The sequence below is a fragment of the Mus pahari genome, chromosome 6 (genome assembly GCF_900095145.1).
Source record: "Mus pahari chromosome 6, PAHARI_EIJ_v1.1, whole genome shotgun sequence".
In the NCBI taxonomy this organism is placed as follows: Eukaryota; Metazoa; Chordata; class Mammalia; order Rodentia; family Muridae; genus Mus; species Mus pahari.
The window spans coordinates 106,417,728-106,440,779 of NC_034595.1; the positions used below are offsets into that span (position 1 = coordinate 106,417,728).

General features: G+C 40.5%; 1 protein-coding gene across 1 annotated transcript in view; it reads left to right on the forward strand.

Annotated features, from left to right (window-relative positions):
* Window positions 1–23,052, forward strand: part of Gnb1 (G protein subunit beta 1) — a 69,742-nt gene that overhangs the window by 28,168 nt on the left and 18,522 nt on the right. The window contains exons 3-7 of the mRNA XM_021201231.2: window positions 6,934–7,030; window positions 12,527–12,565; window positions 14,214–14,320; window positions 19,725–19,788; window positions 22,033–22,195. Of these exons, the coding sequence (XP_021056890.1) occupies window positions 6,974–7,030; window positions 12,527–12,565; window positions 14,214–14,320; window positions 19,725–19,788; window positions 22,033–22,195 (430 nt within the window). The 5' untranslated portion in view covers window positions 6,934–6,973. The remainder of the gene's footprint in view (window positions 1–6,933; window positions 7,031–12,526; window positions 12,566–14,213; window positions 14,321–19,724; window positions 19,789–22,032; window positions 22,196–23,052) is intronic.

Genomic DNA, 23,052 nt, shown 5'->3' on the forward strand with positions numbered 1-23,052 from the left:
AGACAGGGTTTCTCTGTATAGCCCTGGCTGTCCTGGAACTCACTCTGTAGACCAGGCTGGCCTCGAACTCAGAAATCTGCCTCCCGAGTGCTGGGGATTAAAGGTGTGCACCACCACGCCCGGCTGAGACTTTTTTTTAAATTTTATTTATTTATTTTATGTATGTGGGTACACTGTAGCTGTACAGATGGTTGTGAGCCTTCATGTGGTTGGGGATTGAATTTTAGGACCCTTGCTCACTCTGGCCCAAAGATTTATTTATTATTATAGATAAGTACACTGCAGCTGTCCTCAGACACACCAGAAGAGGGCATCATATCTCATTATGGGTNGTTGTGAGCTACCATGTGGTTGCTGGGATTTGAACTCAGGACCTTTGGAAGAGTAGTCAGTGCTCTTACCCACTGGTCCATCTTGCCAGCCCCCGAGGAGACTTTTTCTTAAATACTTTTTTGTTCCTTTAAATATAATCGTAAACAATACTATTATCACACTTAGAAAATGTTGGCAGTTGTTTCTTTTATAGCCCCTCAGCACACTTGTTTGCTTGGGTTTGGCTTTATAGTTGGTCTAATCTCCCACCTTCTTCCTCCCTCCCTTCCTTTCACATTGAGACAGTTTCTCATTTTGCAGTCCTGGTTAGCCTGAAACTCTCTGTATAGACCAGGCTGGCCTTAGACTCACAGAGATCCACCTATTTTTGCCTCCCAAGTTGTAGGATCAAAAGCATTGACCTACTATTCCTAGCCACGATCATAACGTTAAATCTTTTAGAAATTCTTGTCATTGGAAATAGCATCTGAAAGCTGGGTGCTAGTGACTGGCGGACACTTTTAGTCCCAGAACTTGGGAAGCAGAGGCAGGCAGATATCTGTGAATCCTCTAGGCTAGCATGGTCTATAGAAGGAGAGTTCTGGGATATCTAGAGCTATACAGTGAGACCCTGTCTCAAAAAAAAAAAAAAAGAAAAGAAAATAGCATCTCAAACTAGGACAATAGTGTTCTTTGTCAGTGTGCCTTCTCAAATAAATGTCAGGCATTAAATCTTGGATTTGTTCTGTTGAAGGGGATACTTCAGTAGTTTATCACTGAGAGGCTTATGGGATGAGGGCATATCAGACTGATTATCTCATTTAATTTTTGTTTTAGCTCTGTGACATAGATGATGTTTGTTTGTTTGTTTGTTTTTCAAGACAGGGTTTCAGGTTAAAGACATGTACCATCACTACCCAGCTTCATAAATAATATTTTTTTCTCAGACCAGAGTGAAAAGTGATTTAGTGGGGCCCTATTTGTATGTTGGAGAAATTGAAATTTATTTTTCAAAATATGCACCATTAAATTTTAAATTATAGTTTATTTTTTGTATGTGTATGCACACATAGAAATCATTCTCCTGGGCAATCAAAATCAGGCTCTCTGGTTTGACAGCAGAGACCTTCTGGCCGAGCCATCTTGATGGCTCATATTTCTCCTTTTCAGCAGTGGCAGACTTGCAGCCCAAGTATCGTCGTCAGTAACTGTGTGATAATGGGGTCCTGAGGTCACTGTTGTGCCCTGTCATGACTCCTTCACAGAGTCTTGATCAGAGGAGCACTCTGCTGCTGATGCCTTTGTCACAAAGTTGGGGGCTTTATATCTCATACCACTCATGTGAACTGTTCTAATCATGCTAACATTTTTTATTTAAAGATATAGCATGTTACTTACAGGAGATCACACCAACTTGTTTGTCACATCTTTAGCTCCATGCTCTTAAATTATTTAAATTTCCTAAATAGCAGTTCTAATTTAAAGCCGAAGGCAGATGTGGGTCATGGGCAGTCATGAGGCCTCAGCAGGTCCTGTCTTAGTGGATTAGGCTAGAAAGTGCTATCTCAGCACAGCCAGAGCTTACCTGGGACATGCTCTGGAGGAGAAGAGCTGCCCAGGCAGGCAGATCGGATGGTGGGGTTTCCAGAAGGGTCAAAGGACTGACGACACTAAAGAGAAAGGCAGAGGAGACTAAACGTAAGTAAGACATATGTTTCTAATTACTAAGTTGTGTAAACAGTATTATGGCAGACTCTTGAGTTTTGTGCTGCACTTCACTCAGACTGTGAGAAGGTAATATTGGGACAGCAGGTAAAGGCACTCGCTGTGATGCTGCATGGCTGGAGAGAACCAGCTATTTCAGGTTATCCTCTGTCCTTGGAATATGTGTCATGGTACATACCCATACACAATTAAATAGGTAAAATGATAGAAGAAGATTACTATAAAGATTGTTTTCTGCCCAGCAGTGGTAGTAACACAGGAGGCCAGCCTGGTCTATAGAGCAAGTTTCAGGATAACCAGGGCTACACAGAGAAACCCTGTCTGGAAAAAACAAACAAACAAACAAAAAGTTGTTTTAAAAAAATTCTGCTGTGTGGGAGGCAGAGGATGACTTCGGAGCAGTTTTCTCCTCCCACCTTTACATGGGTAGGTTCTAGGGAGTGAACTATGGTCCCCAGGCTTGTATAACAAGGGACTTGACCCACAGAATCTGGAAATCTTTCTTTTGATTGGATGTTTTCTTTGTATACAAGAAAAATACGTGACAGTCATCCAGCTATATTACTATAAAAGTAGAAAAATGTATTTACCAGAAACCTAGTAAGGAATAGAGCTGATGGGCTATCGAGATAACTTTGGGTAAGGTTGGTGGCTGCCATGCCTGAGGAGTTTTTGAAGCAGCTCAGAAGGTCCCCTGTTTATAAAGCATTGGTTCAGCACTGTTGTACTCAGTCTCATGATGTAAGAGCTTTAGTGTTTATGTCCTGCTCAACTGCTGCTTGTTGATTAGACTAATTCAGGGTACCTCTTGACTTTGGTTGCTACTTTTTCTTACATTAATGCTGGATTGGATGGAAGGTCTTTATAGCTAGAGTTACTACTTTCCGTAAGGCAAGAAGTGCTGAAGGGTGGTGACCCTGACTCTGTTAAACAAGTAAGAGGATTTCTTCTTGGACGCTTTGTAAGGTAAAAGCAAGTCAAACTCATACAAGACAAAAATGACAGCACATCTTTCCATCTGTGTTTTTATTCATTTGGGATTTTATTCTGCCATATAGGAATGAATATCCCTAAATTTTAGTTCTTAGGTTTTGTGTGCTAAAGAGAGTGACTCAGTCTTCTCCTGCAAAAGTAATGCCAGAGATATCAGGGAAGCCCAAGGTTATCTCCCTTGGTGAAGCTTGCCTAATGAATCAAGCATCCACTCAAGAAACCAGAGATGGTGGGACATAACCTGTAATATTAGCACTGGGGAAGTGGAATAAGGTCAGAGTGGGTGCCAAGGGAAGTTTTAGTATATACTGTACTGCTTAGCAAGATACTGTCTTAAGAAAGGCAGGAATGAGCCTGGCGTGGTGGCACACGCCTTTAATCCCAGCACTTCAGAGGCAGAGGCAAGCGGATTTCTGAGTTCGAGGCCAGCTTGGTCTACAGAGTGAGTTCCAGGACAGCGAGGGCTAGACAGAGAAGCCCTGTTTTGAAAAACCACAAAAACAAAACAAAATAAAACAAAAAGGCAGGAATGTGACTGGAGAGATGGCTCAGCACTTTTCCAGAGGCTCTTGAGTTCAGTTCCCAGCAACCACATAGTGGCTCACAACCATCTATATTGGTGGAATCTGATGCCCTCTTCTGGCATGCAGCTGTACTGTACATACATACATACACTCAACATACATATTATAAATAAATAAATCTTTATTTTTTTAAAAAAAAAAAAGACAAGCAGGATAAGGAGCATCAACAGAAAATGAGAATATTATTGTGGTCAGCAATCTTTTAGAAGCTCTCTTGCTATAGACCCTGCTTTTCTTTTTTGTTGTTGTTGTTTTTGTTTTTGTTTTTGGAGACAGGGTTTCTCTGTAGCCCTGGCTGACCTGGAACTCACTCTGTAGACCAGGCTGGCCCCAAACTCAGAAATTTGCCTGCCTCTGCCTCCCAAGTGCTGGGATTAAAAGCATACGCCTCCATGCCGGGTGATGTGTTTTACTCTTAATTAAAATAACAATGATCTCAGGACAGGGGAGGCAGATCTCAGTTTGAAGCTAGCCTAGTCTACAAAGCAAGTTCCAGACCAGCCAGGGCTACACAGTATAACCCTCTCTTGGAGGGAAAAACAAGGAAAAGAAAGTAATACTGGTTAGTTAAGCATTTGGTATTTTTTAACTTTGACTTTTGACAAAGAGTTGATCTTGATACACAATCAATCCTGAGAGGCCTGGAGCCCACTATATTGCCCAAAAGGTCTTAGACTCAAAAGGAGTCTTTCTGCCTCTGCATATCCCAAATTCTGAGATTATGGATATGTTGTTATATCTAAGTTTTTAATTATTATTATAAAATTTGTGTGTGAGTTTATATGTTTATATAGGTGCTCATGTGTTATGTATGTATATGTTTATGTATTTACATGTTTATGCAGGTATATTCATCTATATATGTATGGAGGCTGATCATTATTTTATTAGTTGACCTCACTTATCAACAGAGGGTCTTAATGAACCCAGAGCAATGGTTCTCAACCTGTGGGTCATGACCCTTTTTGGGAGTTGAATGACTTTCACAGGGGTGGCCTAAGACCATTGGAAAACAAATATTTATATTATGGTTCGTACAGAGGCAACCTTACAATCATGAGTAGCAACATAAATAATTTTATAGTTGGGAGTCACCACCACATGAGGAACTATATTAAAGGGTAGCAGCATTAAGAAGGTTTAAAGCCACTAGAGGTTTTCCTTTCAACTAGATTAATTTGTCATTGAACCCAAGAATCCACGTGTATATGCCACACTTCCCACACCATTTTGAAACTAATGATTACACAAAATTTTTGTTGATTGTGTGGGGAGGGCTGGAGAGATGATTCAGTAGTTAAATGCACTTGGTGCTCTTCCAGAGGACCCTAGTTTCATTCCCAATGCCTATATGACAGCTAACAAACCATATGACTCAGGTTCCAGGGAATCTGTCTATGTGTGTGTGTCTGTGTCTGTGTCTGTGTGTGTGTGTGTGTGTGTGTGTGTGTGTCTGTGTGTACACGTACACACACCAGGTAGTCAAAAACACTCATATTCTGTGTAATTTGCATGGGGAAACTAAGGTTCTTGCATAAATTACATTGGTATTAAGTAGTTTCACCTTCAGTTTTATGATGTTTTAATCACATTTATAATTGATTTAATAACCAATGTCAGGTCAGAATGCCCTAGGTACAGTGGTAGATGAGGCCTGCTGTTCTACCACTTAAGAGTCTGAGGCAGGAGATTTGCTATTAGTTTACGGCCAGCATAGGCCACAGAAATAAGTTCAGGCAGGCACACAGGCAGTTTCTATGTATAGCTTCCTTTGGGGAAGTGAGGTCTTTTGTGTTGTTCTTGTATTTTGGGTTGGATTTTTGAGACAGGGTCTCTGTGTAATCTTGGCTGTACTGGAACTGGGTATATGGATGAGGCTGGCCTTGAATTCAGATCCTCCCTTTTCTGCTTCCCAATTGCTGGGTCAGATTAAAGGCATGCTCTATACTCTGAGGTATTTTATTTTTTGAGGCAGTGTCTCATGGAGTACAGACTTGCCTTAAACTACTGTGTAGCTGAAGATGACATTGAACTTTCACATCCTGAGTGGAATTGTAGATTAGCAACACCTCATGTGGGAATTCATACATTGTAGGCAATCAGTTTACTAACTGAACTATATCTCCAACTCAGGAGGTCGAGTTTGTTTGTTTGTGTAAATTAACTATCTAGTTTTGAAACAGTCATATCCTAGGCTGGCCTCAAGTTATGTAGTCAAGGATGGCCTTAAAAGATGACTCTGATCCTCTTGGTTATTTTCCAAGTGCTGGGATTATAGATATGCACACCACCACACCCCATTTGTCTTGGGGCTGGACTCAAATCCAGAGCTTCATGAATGTAAGGCAAGCACTGTACCAACTGAACTTCTGCATGCTCCATTCAAGAAGTCATTTTTATAGCAGGGTTATCTCAGCCGTCTCTGACAGTGGGGATGTTGTTTATGTGACTGGGTATGGCTTTGCAGCACTTTGACAGCCTTATTCAGCCCATATCTAGAAGGTATTTCTGAGCTCCGTGGGACTCCTCAGCATAGAGTTTGGGGAGAAATAGAAGATGTTTGAATGTCTCTTTGTCTTTTATGGCTCATGATAACTGCCATAGCTTTGAAGTACTAGTTTTCCAGATTACCTCAGATCTGTTTCTTAAAGAAATTACTCCTGGTTTCTCTGTGTGGTAGCTATTCTTGATGTCTATGTTTGCTGTTGTTGTTGTTGTTGTTGTTGTTGTTGTTGATTTCTTTCTTTTATTATTTTTTTAAAGATTTATTTATTTATTATTACATGTAAGTATACCGTAGCTGTCTTTAGACACCCCAGAAGAGGGCATCAGATCTCATTACGGATGGTTGTAAGCCACCGTGTGGTTGCTGGGATTTGAACTCAGGAACTTTGGAAGAGCAGTCAGCGCTCTTAACTGCTGAGCAATCTTTCCAGCCCTTGTTCTTGACTGCTGAGAGACTCAGAATCTTTCCATTAGAAGGACCTGTGCTGTTTTAAGATTGATTGATTGATTGATTGATCGGAGATTGTGTCCCTGTGGTACAGATTGACACTTCTTCCTTCTTGGCCACCTAAGTAGTGGAATGCACCACCTGTATTGGCATTAATTTTCTTTTTCAGTCCACCACAATATTTTCAGCCATATATTAGTACAGTCAATAAAAATGAAGATTGTGTTTTTAATCCAGTTCTAGATAAAGTTTCAAAAGTTCTAATGAGTGCTGCAGGAAAGGTCTCTGCTTTATGTGATTATAGCTGTGAAGTTTTCAGTTAACCATACCATATCTTATGCATTTCATGCCATGTTTCTCTTGCAGAGCTTGGATTCTGAAGTGTGGAAAGCACTGAGACGTGAAGATGAGTGAACTTGACCAGCTGCGGCAGGAGGCCGAGCAACTGAAGAACCAAATTAGAGTACGTAGCCATGCGGGTTTGATATGTTTCACATCAGAAACATCTCTGTTGTATGGATAACGGAGTGAGATGAATAGAATATGCTAGTTATATATCAAAGTAACTTGTCTCTAATGTTGTTTCAGAAATTTTGTTTTCTTACTAACTACAATTTGTTGCTTGAATGTACATGGCACATGTCTGTAATATTTACCAAAGCTTTTGAACTTCTTCCTCCCAGGGAACTAGGTTTTGGACCCTCTTTGTGACTACTGTAGCTCACTGTATCAATTCTGAAGCATTAGCTCTGAAGAGCAAGACTATTAAATTGAGAACAGAAAAAGATATTTTAAATAAAGGGATCAGTAAAGAAACATTTTAGATGTTTCTGTCTTATTTTTCATAATTTTGCAATGGTTTGTGCTCCAGGATGACCATTGGAATGTACGTAACAGCTCTTAGGCCACCACAGAGAGCAGATGTGTCTTCCTGAGTACAAAACTAAATTGAAGATAAATTCCATTTATTCTGATTTTTTTTCTTTTTGTGCTGGGTACTAGTGCTAGAAATGGAGCTGAGAGTCCACACATCCCAGGCAAATATGAGTTTTTTGGTTTTGGGGTTTGTATTTTAGTTTTGTTACTTGAGACAGGTTCTCACTATGTAACTTTGTCCTGGAACTCACAGTGTAGACCACACTGGCCTTGAATGCAACATTATACAGAGACAAGTATGTGTTTTTGTTTTTCGTTTTTCTTAGACTTGATCTAAGAGCATGGAAAAACAGACTTAAGACTTAACAAGAAAATCCCAGTTTTCATTTTGTGTAAGGATTTGTGTATTTGAAATAGCTTCCTCTGATTTTCATGTTCTTGTCTCTAAGGATATAGCTGTCTGTCCTTCAGAGTCTCACTAAACCTATAGAATGGTTCACATGTCTTTAACTTGTCAGTTGTGTTCAGGCTGCCAGGAGGACTAGGTGGAGAATTGTCAGCATCATTTTAACCAACTTTTACTTGAATTTAAGAAAACATACCAGAACTGCCTAAGATTTAGAGCAGAGATAAAACAGAAAATATCCTCTGCTGTAAGCACCTCACTGGACATTGATGTCTACGCTGTTCTTCAGTGTGTCAGTTTCTGTAAAGTTAATGAAACACTTTCTAAAATACTTGATGTGATATAAAAGTTATTTCTTTAAAAGTACATTTAACTAATATCAGAAGATGTTTTCCTAAATTTATTTATTTCATGTGTTAGGCAAGTTTATAGCACTCAACTATACCTAGCCCTAAAATCTTTTTAGGGTTAGGATTTTTGGAAGTGGGGCATCAAGTTGGGTTTTACTATGGTACTAAGACTGTCAAAATTTGAGTTCAAGTGATTCCCCCTGTCAGTCTCCCTTGTAGCTGGGATTGTATAGCATGCCTGACTTTCCCTAAACTTTTGCATGACTTAAAAACTTAAAGCCAGGGGTTGAGCATGGTGGCCCACACTTTTAATGCCCAAATTTAGGAGGAAGAAGCAGAGTGATGAGTTCAAAGTCATCCTCAGCTACATAGTGAGCTTGAGGCTCACCATAAGACCATCTCTCAAAAGGTAACAACAGACTGGGAGGTGCCTCAACAATTAACAGCCCTTACTACACTTTCAAAGGACTCCATTAGGTTCCCAGTGCCCAGATCAAGGGGCTCACAATCTTATGTAACTCTTAACTCCAAGGAATTTGACACCTTCTTCTGGCCTCTGCAGATACTTTCATATACCCACACATGAACACACACAAAATAAAAGTTTAAAGTCAGGTACAATAGGGCATGTCTGTAATGTGTCACTATGCCTGACTTGTAGTTTGAACTTCTGGTTTTTCAAGACATTTCCCTGTGTGACTCTGTGACTTTCCTGAAACTCACTTTGTAGACCAGGCTGGCTGCAAACCCATAGAAATAACCTTCCTCTGTCTCCCAAATGATGGAATCACACTGCCTGGTGTGATTTCAGTTTTTAAATGGGGAGCAGGGTGGAGACAGCTATGCTGTTTTAAGTTAAGCCAACATGGAGATCAGCTGCACAGCACAGAGGGAAGATTTAGGGAAAGGATAAGAAAGCCCAAGTGTTGAAGAAAGCATACTTAGAACAGTTAGAAAGGAGAAAAAGAAATACTCAGAAAAAACTTGTGATTTACAAAGCTATGTAGCTACTGAGACTCAAATCATTTAACAGTAGATAAAGAGAGATTGTAAATCAAAGATAAATGTCATGCAACATTTTGATAATCAGGTTTACATACTCTCTAGTCCCCAATACCCACCCGCCTTTCTGCATCCAAATAGTGCCCCTGTAATTATAGCATTCAAGAGGTAAAAACAGGAGGGTCAGAGTTCAAGGCCAGCCTCAGTGACATACCAAGTTTGAGGCCTACTGGGAAACATGAGGTGTAATGTTAACATATGATGTTATGTTAATATATATTAGTAATATGAAATCTTAAGTTTCATCTAGTCCTGTTTAAAATATTATTTCAGTCAATAGATTCTTACTGAGATAGTTTACAGTACTTACATTTCAGTTTCAGTTTTGTTCAGCTCATGCCTCCCTATAAGGGCATTCTACAGTTCTCTCTCACTGTGTCTGACATGCACAGATAGTTGATGACCCAAGACCTCAATTGTGGACAGTACCAATTTGATCGTTCCTTGTAGGGCCACTCTGTTTCAACCCTCATGATGAGCATCGCCTCTCAGCACTGCACTAATTTTAGAGTGGGTTGGTGAGGAGACGTGAAGGCCATTGAGTCTCTAAATGGGAAGGAAAGACTTTTGTTTGTTTTTGAGACATGGTCTCACTATGTAGCCTTGGCTGCCCTGCAACTTGATATGTAGACTACTGGCCTCAAACTGCCTGCCTCTGCCTTCCAAGTTTACTTTGGAGAGTAAAGCTGTGTGCTACCTTACCTGGCAAGGAATGCTCTTTAAAAAAGTAAAATTCTGGAGTTAGATACTTAAGTGGTTAAGTTTAATCCCAGCACTGCTTATAACTCTAGCTCCAGAGAATCCAGCACTGCCTGTCTTTTGGTTTCAATAGGTACCTGCATACACATAAATTTAAAAACAAAAAACTTTAAGGGTCTGATATAAGGGAGGAAAAAAGTAAAATGTTCTTTACTAATTGCCTACTAAATACATGGTTGCTAAAGACTTTAGTACAAGGGCTTGAAGCATGGCCTAACTCGGCAGTACTCCAGTGCTTTCCTGGCTGTGTGGTTCCCCAAAGATACTGGGAAATACGAGGATTGTCTTCAGTTTGAAGGCCAGCCTAAACTACCAATCAAGAACCTGTCTTAAAATCAGGAGCAGGAGATTGGGTGTGACGGCACACACTTTTAATCTTAGCAGTCAGAAGGCAGAGTTAAGTTGATCTCTGTGAATTCTAGGCTGGCCTGGTTTACATAACAAGTTCCAAGGATTATATAGAGACCCTATCTCAAAACAAACACAGAATCAGAAATAGGAGATAAGATAATTAATCAAGTAAAGGTTCTTGCCACCCAACAGTGTAAGCCTGAAAACCTGAGTTTCATTTCTGGAGTCCACGTTAAGGTGGAAGGAGAGAGTACTGTCTCTACAAAGTTGTCCCATGACCTCCATACTCTGTAGCAAGTATACTGTTACACATCAGTCACACTCTTGGGTTTGTTTGTTTGGATTTTTACCAACAAAGCTTTTGTGTGTGTTTTGTTCTCCCCTGTCTCCCCACTAATACCAACACAGGGTTTCTCTGTGTATGCCTGGCTGTCTTGGAGCTTGCTCTGTAGACCAGACTGATTTCAAACTCAGAGATCCACCTGCCTCTGCCTCTTCAGTACTGGAATAAAAGGTGTGTGCCACCACCAATACACGGTTAATATCGTTTTAATTATTAAAAATCAACAAAAGGCTTCTAGCTAGTTGTGTTTATACACATATTACAGGTTCTCAAACTTGGGAGTAGAGGCAGGAGGATCAGGAGTTCAAGGTCATCCTTAGCCACATAGTAAATTTAAGACCAGTTTGGCTACACAGTGAATCACACAAGAAATGGCAGTTAACTGTAAGAACTGTTGTCTGGTCTTTTGATTTGTTTTTTATGTGAACTGCCCCTGGGGGGGAAAAAAAGGAAAAACAAAAAAAGAAGCTTGTCATTCATTTGTTGATCTTAAGGAAACAGGCTCTCAAATAGTTGTTTAATTAAAACACACATGCCTTAAATACAGAGGAACTTAACTTATTACCCTGATAGACCAGTTGCATTGTACACATGGTCCAGAATGTAGTGACCCAGTGCTGAGGTGGGCCTAGATTTCTCAGTTTTATTGTGAGATGACAGTGCCTGCATGATATGGGTCAGCCTCTTCTGTACTCAAACCCAAACAGGACAGAAAAGTGACTGATTGATTGAATGAATCCATTAAGAAATCATTGTAAAGCCAGGTGGGGGCTTTTAATCCCAGCACTCTGGAGGCAGAGGCTAACAGATCTCTTGAGTTTGGGGTCAGCCTGGGCTACACAGAGAAACCCTGTCTTGAACAAACAAGAAAGGGAGGAAGGAAGAAAGGAAAAAGGAAACAGGGAGGGTGGGGGGAGAGAGGGGGGAAGGAGAGGGAGGGGGGAGGGAGGGAGAGAGAGAGATTGAGAGATTGAGATTATTGTAGCTGGGCATGGTGGCATACTTCTTTAATCCTGTCACTTGGGGAGGCAGAGGCAGGTCAATATGTATAAGTTTGAGGCCATCCTAGTCAACATAGTAAGTTCTAGGCCAGCCAGGTATAAGGAACCCTCTCAATCATAAATCAATCAGTCATTCTCAGGCCAGCAAGGTGAGTCATCAACTAAAAGTATGTCAATATTTTACTTATAAGTGAAAACACTTTAATTAATATGGTAAAAATTAAAGAAAAATTACTATAGTATATTGTTTTGTAGGTCTTAGCTACATTGGTATGTTTTATAAATAGAAAAGATTGCAGTTTTGTTACTAGTCTCATTGAAATTTTATTAACAATTTTAGATTCCTTGTTCTATTCATAGAACTTAGATTTAATCATTGTTTGGCTTAAAAATAAAGTCCTTGCATAGTGCATTCTCAAAGAGAAGCTTTTGGCCTGCATAGCTAGTTGGTTTTCATCCTGTTTCTTTATTGCAACCCCTTGTGCTCTGATATAAACTGGGAAAGACAGAGAGGTGTGTGTTGGCTGTAGGGAGTCAGCCTTGGCTCCCAGGCTGCTCACTGCTGTACCAGCTTTCTGTGTAGTTTCTCCTGGGCCTGCCCAAAGTTGTGTGTAGTCTGCATGTCTTAGGTTTAGGAATTGTGAGTTGTGTCTGTTTTGGCCTGAACAACTCAAAAGTGGCAGTGGACTTGGGAGTATTAGAGAAGAAGTAAGGAATAAGACAGTTTGTAGAGGCTTCCTGAAGCTTTGGTAAGGAATGTGGTAAAGTTGAAAGTGTGGAATAAAACTATTTTCCATTTGTTATCTCACAGGATGCCCGCAAAGCATGTGCCGATGCGACTCTTTCTCAGGTAAGAGGTGATTCCACCCGTCGGTCCTCCATAGTGCACAGTCCGCTGTGGGCCTTTATCATGGGAACGAGCACTTCTGTCTTGTGAGTTGAGGTTGTAAAACCACTGTCAGGGCTTTTCATTTGGAGGTTGTTCTGATGATAGGCAGAGAGGACAGGAACCACTGGTTCTTAAAATGGAAATGATATCTCTACCGTTTGAACCAACAATTTAATCAAACTAATTTTAAAACATGTACAGGGCTGATGAGAAGACTGCTACCAAGCTTGACAACCTGAGTTCAATCCCCAGAGCTCACATGGTAGAAGGAGATTCAGAGGTTGTTCTCTGACCTCTGTGAACGTGTGCCACTGTCCTACCCAAGTAAATAAAGTGAAGTTAAAACTGTGTGGACATCCAGCTCCTGTTGTATAGTCTATTGCTATGAAAAAAAACACTTTAAACACTTTGGAGAGGAAAGCATTTATTTTGGTTTATACTTCTAGGTAATAATATATCATTAAGGGAAGTCAGGGCAGGAACCATAGAGGAAAATTGCTTACTGGCTGCTTTCTCAAACAGCCAAAGATAATCTAATCTGCTTAGAAGTTGTCTTGTTCAGTGTAGGCTGGACCCTCCTACATCTATTAGCAATCCAGACAGTGCTCCATACATAGGCCCACAGAGGAATCTGGTCTAGGCAGTTGTTTAATTGAAGTTCCCTGTTCTCAGGTAACTGTGTGTCTAGTTGACAATAAAAACTCTCAACACACACACGCACATGCACGTATGCACGCACACACGCACGCACACACACCTACTCACACATACTCTTGGGTAATCAATGGCCTAATCCTCAGACCTAATAGACATAGATTTATTTTCCCTGTGTATCCATGGCAGTGGTAAAGTTGAGTATGTTAGGTAAAGGTGGAGATAACTATAATTTAATAAAGCAGTAATAAAATGGTAGCTATTCTATAAAATGGTAGATACATGTGATAACAGATGATCTTAAAATATCTTACTGCATGTACTGGTATGACAGGGGATGGCAGTGCCTATATTCTTGATAAGAAGAAGTGAGGTATTGAGGCATGTAAAAAGCATGGTGGTTGTGGTGTATTGCTGATAAACATGCTGTATACTTAAAGCATGGACTCACTGGACAAGGGAGTCAGGACCCAGGCACTACAGAGTGGATAGTTTAATAGTGCTACTTAAGGGAACGATGTGCAGCTGGGCGGTGGTGGCACACGCCTTTAATCCCAGCACTTGGGAGGCAGAGGCAGGTGGTTTTCTGAGTTTGAGGACAGCCAGGGCTACACGGAGAAACCCTGCCTCGGTGGAAAAAAAAAAGGGAGGGGGGAGCAATGTGCAATTTAAAGTTTGTGAATTGGCTGCTGGAGAGATGGCTCAGCGGTTTAGAGCACTTGCTCTTCTAGAGGACCTGGATTCTGTTTCCAGCACTCTGTAGTGGTTCACAACTGTCTATAAATCTTCTGATCTCCTGGGGCTTCTGCATGCTGAAAATATTCTCTCACACAAATATAGGATTTTCCACTTAATATACTTTTGGTTCTTAATTGATATTATATTACAGAACCCACAGAACACAAACCAAGAGTCTATTTGCTAAAATTAATCTTTACTAATTTTATTTTTTAAGATCACAAACAATATTGATCCAGTGGGAAGAATCCAAATGCGAACCAGGAGAACACTGAGGGGGCATCTGGCAAAGATTTATGCCATGCACTGGGGCACAGACTCAAGGTATGAATGGGGCCTTCCAAAAGCAGTACTTGAAATGTTGCCTATCTGCTGGGTTTCTAAAAGATAATGGTTAGAAAGTTGAATGGGTGTGGGTGTGATAGCACTTTGAATCTCTACTCAGGAGACAGAAGCAGACAAACTTTGTGAGTTTAAAGGCCAGCCTGATTTACATATTGAGTTCCAGGCTAGCCAAGGCTACAATGAGATCCATCTCAAAACCAGGTAGGATGGGGTGGGGTAGGAAGTTTGTGGTACCAATTGTCTGTATCCATGTCTCGTGTTCACAGGTCTTACTCAGATTTCCGTTTAGGTGGCTGACTGCACTACTGTCCCTTGCATAGCAGCACCTGCTTTTTTTCACCCTTTACCTTTTAGCTGTTGGGTCTCTGTTGTCTTGGCTACTCTGTGGGCTGTGTTGTAATGTAAGAGTTGGGCAATGGAAGGTAAAAGTTGCTAAGTTTACAGCAGCAGACTGTGGTCCCAAAAACTAAATGTGGACTTTAGTGGTCTCTTCATCCTCACTGGGAAGCCTTATGGAAAATGAACGAATGGCTATCCTTATCATCCTTCCACGTGGCCCTGCCTGCCATCTACTGGAGTATCATTTAAGAAATACTACCATTTGGGAGTTCCTTTCTTTTATACTCTGATAACTACCCTTTATTGGACTTCTGAGTCTCTCCTGACTTTGCCACTCACAACGAAATAAAGTGCAGCATGGTTTTATTCTCCTTCCAGATCTAAAGGAGTCTCAGCATCCTTTTCTTTTGAGTCAGTCTTTTCATTTTCTGTTATCAGTGGAATTTCTGCTTAGCTTTCTCTTTGTGAAATTATCTGCTGTAGGGTGTAAATAACTAGAGAACAAAAGATTCTATCTTTAGTTCTCTGCAGGGTCCCATACAATTGCTTGTGCAAATGAGCGCTTTCTGAGGCTGTTTAATAATGGAAATAATCCCATCAAAAAAGAAAAAGGGGGTGGGGCATTGTGTTCTTGCTGCAGCTTCAGTTAGATCATGGATGTATCTGTCAGAATTGTTAAGGGTAGATTTGTAGATTTATTGATTGTTTTTTCAATTCCGGGCATTGAACCTAGGGTCTCATGACTGCAAGCAATTGGTGTACCACTAAGGTATACATCTAGTCCAAGAATAGTTACTATATGTTCCCACCACAAAAAGATGCTAAAAATGTGAGGTAATGACTATGTTAATTCACTTAGTTTAATCTTTCTGTAATGTAAACATTAAACAACTTATAGTCCATAGTTACTGTCAATTAAAAATAAAGATCGCCGGGCGTGGTGGTGCACGCCTTTAATCCCAGCAGAGGCAGGTGGATTTCTGAGTTCGAGGCCAGCCTGGTCTACAGAGTGAGTACCAGGACAGCCAGGGCTAAACGGAGAAACCCTGTCTCAAAATAAATAAATAAATAAATAAATAAATAAATAAATAAATAAATAAATAAATAAATAAAGATCATTCAAAAAAAAACCCTAAGTAAAGTTAGAAAATGGACAAGCAGTGTCCGTATTTTTTTTTTTTTTTTTTTAAACTACAGCCCTTGGAATTAAAGCAAAATAGCAAGTTCTGGGACAGATTGGGCTACACGAAACCCTGTCTTAAAAAGCAAATAAAACCTTCCAAAGCATTATTTAGGGATTGCTTTAGATGAGCATACTTTCTGGCTAGTCAGTGGTTACATTTTAAAATCTAAAATAGTTGTTTAAGGAGTTGTTCTGAGCGTGCATACCCCCCTACTACCCCCTTAACATCATTTTCATATTTTTTGCTCTAGTAGTAGAGGGTTGTTATTGAGCTTGGTGTGGTTGCAAATGTCTTTAATCTCAGTACTTGGGAGACAGAGGCAGGTAGATCTCCATGAGATCAAGGGCAACCTGGTCTACATAGTGAGTTTTAGATCAGCCATGTAGCACGAGCTTGAAGACCTAGGTTTAGATCTCTAGGACACATGTAAAAACTGATTATGGCCAGATACTTATAAACCTTCAGTCTGGTTGAGATAGAAGAATTATTGGGATCACTGGCCCTAGGGGAAATATGATGAGCTCCAGGTTCAGTGTGAGACTACTTCAGAGGAATAAGGCAGAGAGTGCTAGAGCAGGGCAACCAATATGCTTCCTTTGACTTCTAAATAGGAACATGGACACACACACTAAAATTCAGCTTTGGGGGGTTCGTGGGGAAGGAGTGAGGGGAGACATGTGGTTGTCAGGGGATATGACCAAGGAATCAGTTCTTCTACTTCTATGTGGGTTTCTGGGACCAATTGGTTGGTTTTTGAGGGGGGAGGGTTCTTTCAGAAAATGGTTTCCCTGTGCATCCTTGGCTATTCAGGAATTGTGTAGATAGGGCTGGCCTCAAACTCAGAGATCCTCCTGCCTCTGCCTCCTGAATGCTGCTGGGATTAAAGGGTTGCAAGAGCCACCACAACTGGCTCAGGGGATTAGATTTTGTTTTTGTTTGTTTTGGGTTTTTTTGTTTTGTTTTTGTTTGTTTGTTGTTTTTTGGTTTCTCTGTATAGCCCTGGCTGTCCTGGAACTCACTCTGTAGGCCAGGCTGGCCTCGAACTCAGAAATCCACCTGCCTCTGCCTCCAAAGTGCTGGGATTAAAGGCGTGCACCACCACTGCCCGGCTGGGATTAGATTTAATGGAAGGGCCTTCTCTTTAGCCCTAAAATTTAACTTGTAATAATATTCCAGTAATGCTTTTCCAGTTCTGTGGGGGTTTTAATCCCCTCTCTACAGAGCCTGGTGAAGTAGTCTCTTTGGCTGGTTTTCCTCTGAGTAAAATGAAGAGTATGTGGGGTTGGGGTAGAAATGCCTCTTTTTGTTCTAGGCAGCTATTTGGCTAGTTCTTAGTTTCTATCTCTGTTTGAAGACTGAACAGGAAAAGCTTTAGACAATGAACTGTGTTGGTTCCTCCAAGTTACATGACCTGAGATTAGAAGGCGTGTCTTCTTTCACCTTCTGGAGGATCAGCTCACAGCTTAGCATTGTCTTAATTCCTCACTGAGTTAGCAATTATTGAGCTCTCTGAAGGTGACTTCTTAAATCAGAGGATGAGCTGCTAAAGATGTCTCTTGATAGATACCCTTGCTCAGAGTCAAAAAGACCAAGCAGAAGTAGAGCAGCAGAGGGGCTTTATACTGTCCTATAGAGATGGTTGAAAGGACCTTGGGCATGATGACTGAACATGGAAGAGAAGACTTCAACTACCATAGATGGGGAGCTGGAAAAACTTTGAGTGACTGTTAGCCTTGGCTACACAGTACCCTATCTTCAAGAAAAGTAAAAGAATCGTCCGAGGAGTTGGAGATACTAGGTAGTATTGAGTTCCCTTGTATTCTCAAGGCTCCAGAGTTCAGTCCATAGAACCTCATAAAGAAAAAAATTTTACCAGAGGACTGAGGTGCAATTCATTGGTAAAGTACAATTTACTGTGCAGGTGACTGAATACAATCTCTAGAACTGAAAAAGAAATAAAAGTTGTAGCTGAAAAGAAACTGGGTGCCTGTGCCCAGTTCTGTGATAAATTTTGTGACTAAGGATGGAAAAGGATTTTATTTCTTGTTACATATATATGTTGTTCTTTATAAAGGAAATTTATATATCAGAACACAGTTTGGCAGGGTATGATGTAGCACAGCTTTAATGCAAGCACTTTGGAGGCAGAGACAAGTAGACCTCTGTGAGTGTGAGGTCATCCCGGTCTACATAGTAAGTTCCAGAACAGTCAAAGCTACATAATAGAGGAATCCTGTCTCAAAAAGGCAAATCAATCAGTCAAACAAGCATAGTCTGATTAAAAGTGTCAGAGGGCTCAGAAGGACATGGTTAAGTTTTACAAGTCTTTGATCAGCTTCAGAATATTTCAGCTCAAATATATTTGTGGCTGAAATACCTAGAATGTATATATTTTGATTACGATTTGAAGTTAAAACCTGTATGTCACTATCACATGGTAGACCTGGAAGAACCTCTCACCCTTCCTTAAGAGCACATGTGTAAGGACCCTGTGTCTGAGTAACTGTGCTTCCCAGAATTGCTCTTACTCAGTTACTTCCCAGATGACTTAGATTCCTTTGTTTGTTCGTCATGCTTGCCTTATACAGTATATCCTGCCTTGGTTCTACAAATACAGAGAACTGCAGATTCCACACTTAGCACAGCTGCCCTGAACTAGGACAGAGTCATGAGCAATTCATAGTTCACTATGGTCGGTGGCCTCTTTTGCCCAACCATGTGCAATTCTGATGTCATTTGTCATCTCACTACCACACAGTTTTATCGACAGGTATTCTAATTTATCTCTGGGAAGTTTGGGAAGTCTGGGAAGTTTGATAGTTTGTTTTCTTTTGATTTTGAGGGAGTCTGGCTTTGAACTAACTAACTCCCTCCCTCCCTCCCTCCCTCCCTCCCTCCCTCCCTCCAAGTTATGGTTTCTCCACTTCCCACATCAGAGGATGAGCTGCTAAAGATGTCTCTTGATAGATACCCTTGCTCAGAGTCAAAAAGACCAAGCAGAAGTAGAGCAGCAGAGGGGCTTTATACTGTCCTATAGAGATGGTTGAAAGGAACGAATGCTACCATTCACGCTCATGGTTGTGTTCTAGTTTGATTTCTACTGGTGTGATTAAACACTGAGCAAGATCAACTTGAAGAAGATTTTATTTCAGCTTATAGTTGTATTCTATCATGAAAGGAAATCAGCAAAGACCACAGAGGAATACTGCTTACTAACTTTCTCTTTAGGGCTTACTTAGCCTGCCATCCAGCACTACATGCCCAAAGATGACACTGCCCACAGTAAGCTGGCCCTGTTCACATCAATTGTTAATCAAGGAAATACCCCTTGATTTACCTATGTGCCAATAGGATGGAGGTATTTTCTTAGCTGGGGTTCTTTCTTCCTTAGAGGACTCTAGCTTCTGTCCCACCCCACCCCACCCCACCCCACCCCCAATATAAATAGAAACAGGGCAGGTGTTTAAAATGGTTCCTGAGTGGGTAGTGTTTCAAGCTTTTCCCATAATATTCAAGCTTTCTTGTCAGATTGAACGAAACTGTGTCCTAAATATTTGATACGTCTCATGTCTCTGTGTATCTAATTTAACTTGGAGTAAGAAAGAAACCTGTCAGAAGCAGGTCAGGTCAGTACCATCTCTCAGGTGATAAGGGAAGAGCTGGGTAGTCTGTCTGGTCATCCAGGTTTCCCCAGGGCTGAGTTGTTATCTGACATCAGTCATGGTATTCCATTGCTCCAGCATTGAGATCTCTTTTTCTTATTATTAAGTGTTTTACATTTTAAGCAAATGTAGCTTTAAAGCTCTAGTTGGACATCACCAAGATTTTTTGGTTTTGTTTTTTCTTTATCTTTTCTCCAGGCTCCTTGTCAGTGCCTCTCAGGATGGAAAACTCATCATCTGGGACAGTTATACCACAAACAAGGTAGGCAATGCAAGATTCTTCCCTGGAACAGTAACAGTCTCTTCATGGAGTAATGCTGACCTCTAAGGGTGATAGAAGAGCTTGTGTTGCTGGCCCCTTGAGCTTGGCACACAGTTGTATTGTGGTTCCTGTCTTGGCATGTAGATAGGAGATGAGTGCTTCCTTGTCCTTGTACAAGAGCTATACTCCAGTCCTAGTTTTGACTGGGAACTTTCCTAATTTATTACTAGAATACTGAAACGTAGATTCCATTTAGTTAGTAGTTTGTTTTGTTTTAACGAGATAATCTAAAATGCACTATACTTTAATGTTTAGTCGAGGATTGGGAATGTAGCTCAGTGGTAGAATACTCTTCTACTGGGCATAATTCCCTGGATTTGATTCCCAGAACCACAAAAGATAAAAAACAATGTAACCCAACAGATTGGTAAAAGTCTGTAATTCTAGTAACTCAGGAGGATAAGGCAGGATGATGGAATAAACCCAGAGGGTTAAACCTACCATGACAAGATATGGGAAGGGAGAGAAAAGAGAAGACAGAGATACTAGTTAGAATGTTTGCCTGATAGGTACAAATCTCTGAATTAAAATTTCACTTCTCTTACTGAAATAAATTACACTGGGTATGGTGGTACATGCTCATAATCTATCATTTGAGAATGTAAACAGGAGCCTCAAGCATTAAAGATTATGCTTACACACATAATAAAGTGAAACCAGCCTGAACTACATGAGACCTTGTCTCTAAAAAATAGTATTAACCAAAAAAAATAGAATTCATTTAAATTCTGAGTGCTTGCGGTGGCCAGTCTATAATTCTAGCATTTGGAAGACAGAGACAAAGAATCCCCAAAGCAATCTGGCTAGCTAGACTAGTCATATAGATGAGTTCTAGGTAGACTTGAGAAACACTGTCTCAAAGAATAAGGTGGAGAATAGTCAAGGAAGCTTCCTAGCATAAACCTCAGGCCTCCATATGCACCTTCTCTGGCATACGTGTATGCACAAACACACATAAGCTTAAAAAAAGTATGGGGAGCCAGGTGTGGTGATACATGTCTTTAATCTCAGAAGTTGGGAGGCAGAGGCAGGTAGATCTCTGTGAGTTAGGGGCTACCCTGTCTATAAAGTGAGTTCCAGGACAGCCAGAGCTCTGAAACCCAAGAAACCCTGTCTGCAAAAACAAACAAAAAGGTGCAGGACCGGAAAGATTGTTCAGTCACTGCCTGATTTTCCAGAATGTCTGAGTTTTATTCCCAGTATCTACATGGTGGTTTGCAGCCATCTGTATGTCCAGTTCAAGGGGACTCCAGTGCCCTCCCTCCCAGGCTCTGTACTCACGTGATAAACAGTTAATCAAATGTTCCTACAGATAACATGAAATTAAACCGCAAAACAAATTTTAATGCTGTCATCAGTTAAGAAAAATAAATAAGACAGTTGTATTTTCCCTCAAAATTAGTAGATACATGTAAAAGAATACAGAAATGTTAACTGCTCTATCTAAACAGCAAAATTAACTATGTTACCAATGTGTAGTTAGGTTATTGCATATGTGTGTCAGAAAATGAATATGAATGAGTTGCTGTTTCCTAGGCTGACCTTATATTACTGTTATCTTCCTGCCTCAGTTTCTTTATTGCTGGGATTAGCATAAATCGCCATGCCTGGCTGTTTTTTTGATTGTTTGTTTTATTTTTTTTTCTTTCCTTATTTTTTGTAAAGCTCATAGCCATGATAAATGTAAGGGAAAAGTAAATCTTTAAAATCATACTAACATCACTCCTTAAATCATTAAAAAATATGTATAATTTGTCTTTTTTTTAGATAGTTTCTCATTATATATAGCTCAAAATATCCTCAAACTTGTCATCAGGGCTGGTGATATATATACCCTACTGGACAAGACTTTTGAGTTCAATTCTCAGAACCAAAAAAGACAGACAAGACAAAAAGCCCTCTTGTTCTTTCTCTCTTAGCCTTCCAACTCCTAGATTCACTGACATATGCCATCATACCTATCTACTTGTTAGGGTTTTGTTGTTGTTGTTGTTGTTGTTGTTGTTGTTGTTGTTGTTGTTGTTTTGAGACAGTTTTACTATGTAGCCCTAGCTGGCCTCAAATTCAGAGATCCACCTACCTTTGCCTCCTGAGTGCAGGGGCTACAACATATACTATACACCCAGCTGTTGCCATATTTTCTTGAATTTAATAGCGTCGCCTGTCTGTATTCTCATTATTTAGGTTCATGCCATCCCTCTGCGCTCCTCTTGGGTCATGACCTGCGCATATGCTCCTTCTGGGAATTATGTGGCCTGTGGTGGCCTGGATAACATCTGCTCCATTTACAATCTGAAAACTCGTGAAGGGAATGTGCGTGTGAGTCGTGAGCTGGCAGGACACACAGGTACACCTCTCATGTTCCAATGGTGTAAGCTTCTTACTGGGGTGTATACTGCTCTTTTGATCTGTTGATTATTTGTTCAAGTAAAAGTTAAGGTAATGGCTAGAAATTTTATGAAAGTGAAGCCAAACCAGTGCCTTCACTTTTAAGAAACATGTAAATTGTTTTTTTAGGCCAGTTTTTGAATTCCCAGATACTTCAGCCACCATTCTTGTTTATCAACACATTGATTTCAGTTCTGTTTTTAAACTGCCTTCCATGCTTGGACATTAACACAGGAATTCTCCTAATCTAAGCAAGTGTTTGTGCACAATGACCAGTGCTTTTTTTAGAGGAGGCAGAAGAGAGTCTGTGGTCCGTTCACCTTTTGAATGTAGCCAGCATTAAAATGTTTTTTTGAATGTAGCCAGCATTAAAATGTTGGGTGCATATTTTTGGAATTCATACAATACCATTTAGGATACATTGCATTTCCTTTTTTTTTCTTTGGTTTTTTCGAGACAGGGTTTCTCTGTGTAGCCCTAGCTGTCCTGGAACTCACTTTGTAGACCATGCTGTCCTCGAACTCAGAAATCCACCTGCCTCTGCCTCCCAAGTGCTGGGATTAAAGGCATGTGCCACCACGCCCAGCTGACACATTGCATTTCCAAAGAAGAAAGTCTCATCATAGTATTTTCTATCTATCCTATGCCTCAGTGACAGGTAAAACACTCAGGATTATCTTCGTATGTAAGCAAAGAATTGTTCATAATTAACTGTCTTGAAGAACATGGCAGTTTTGTGTTTTAAACCCTTAGGGTCAGGTAGGATTGCATCCTTTGGTGCTTCTTAAGTTACATTGCCAGTGTTTATTACTACTT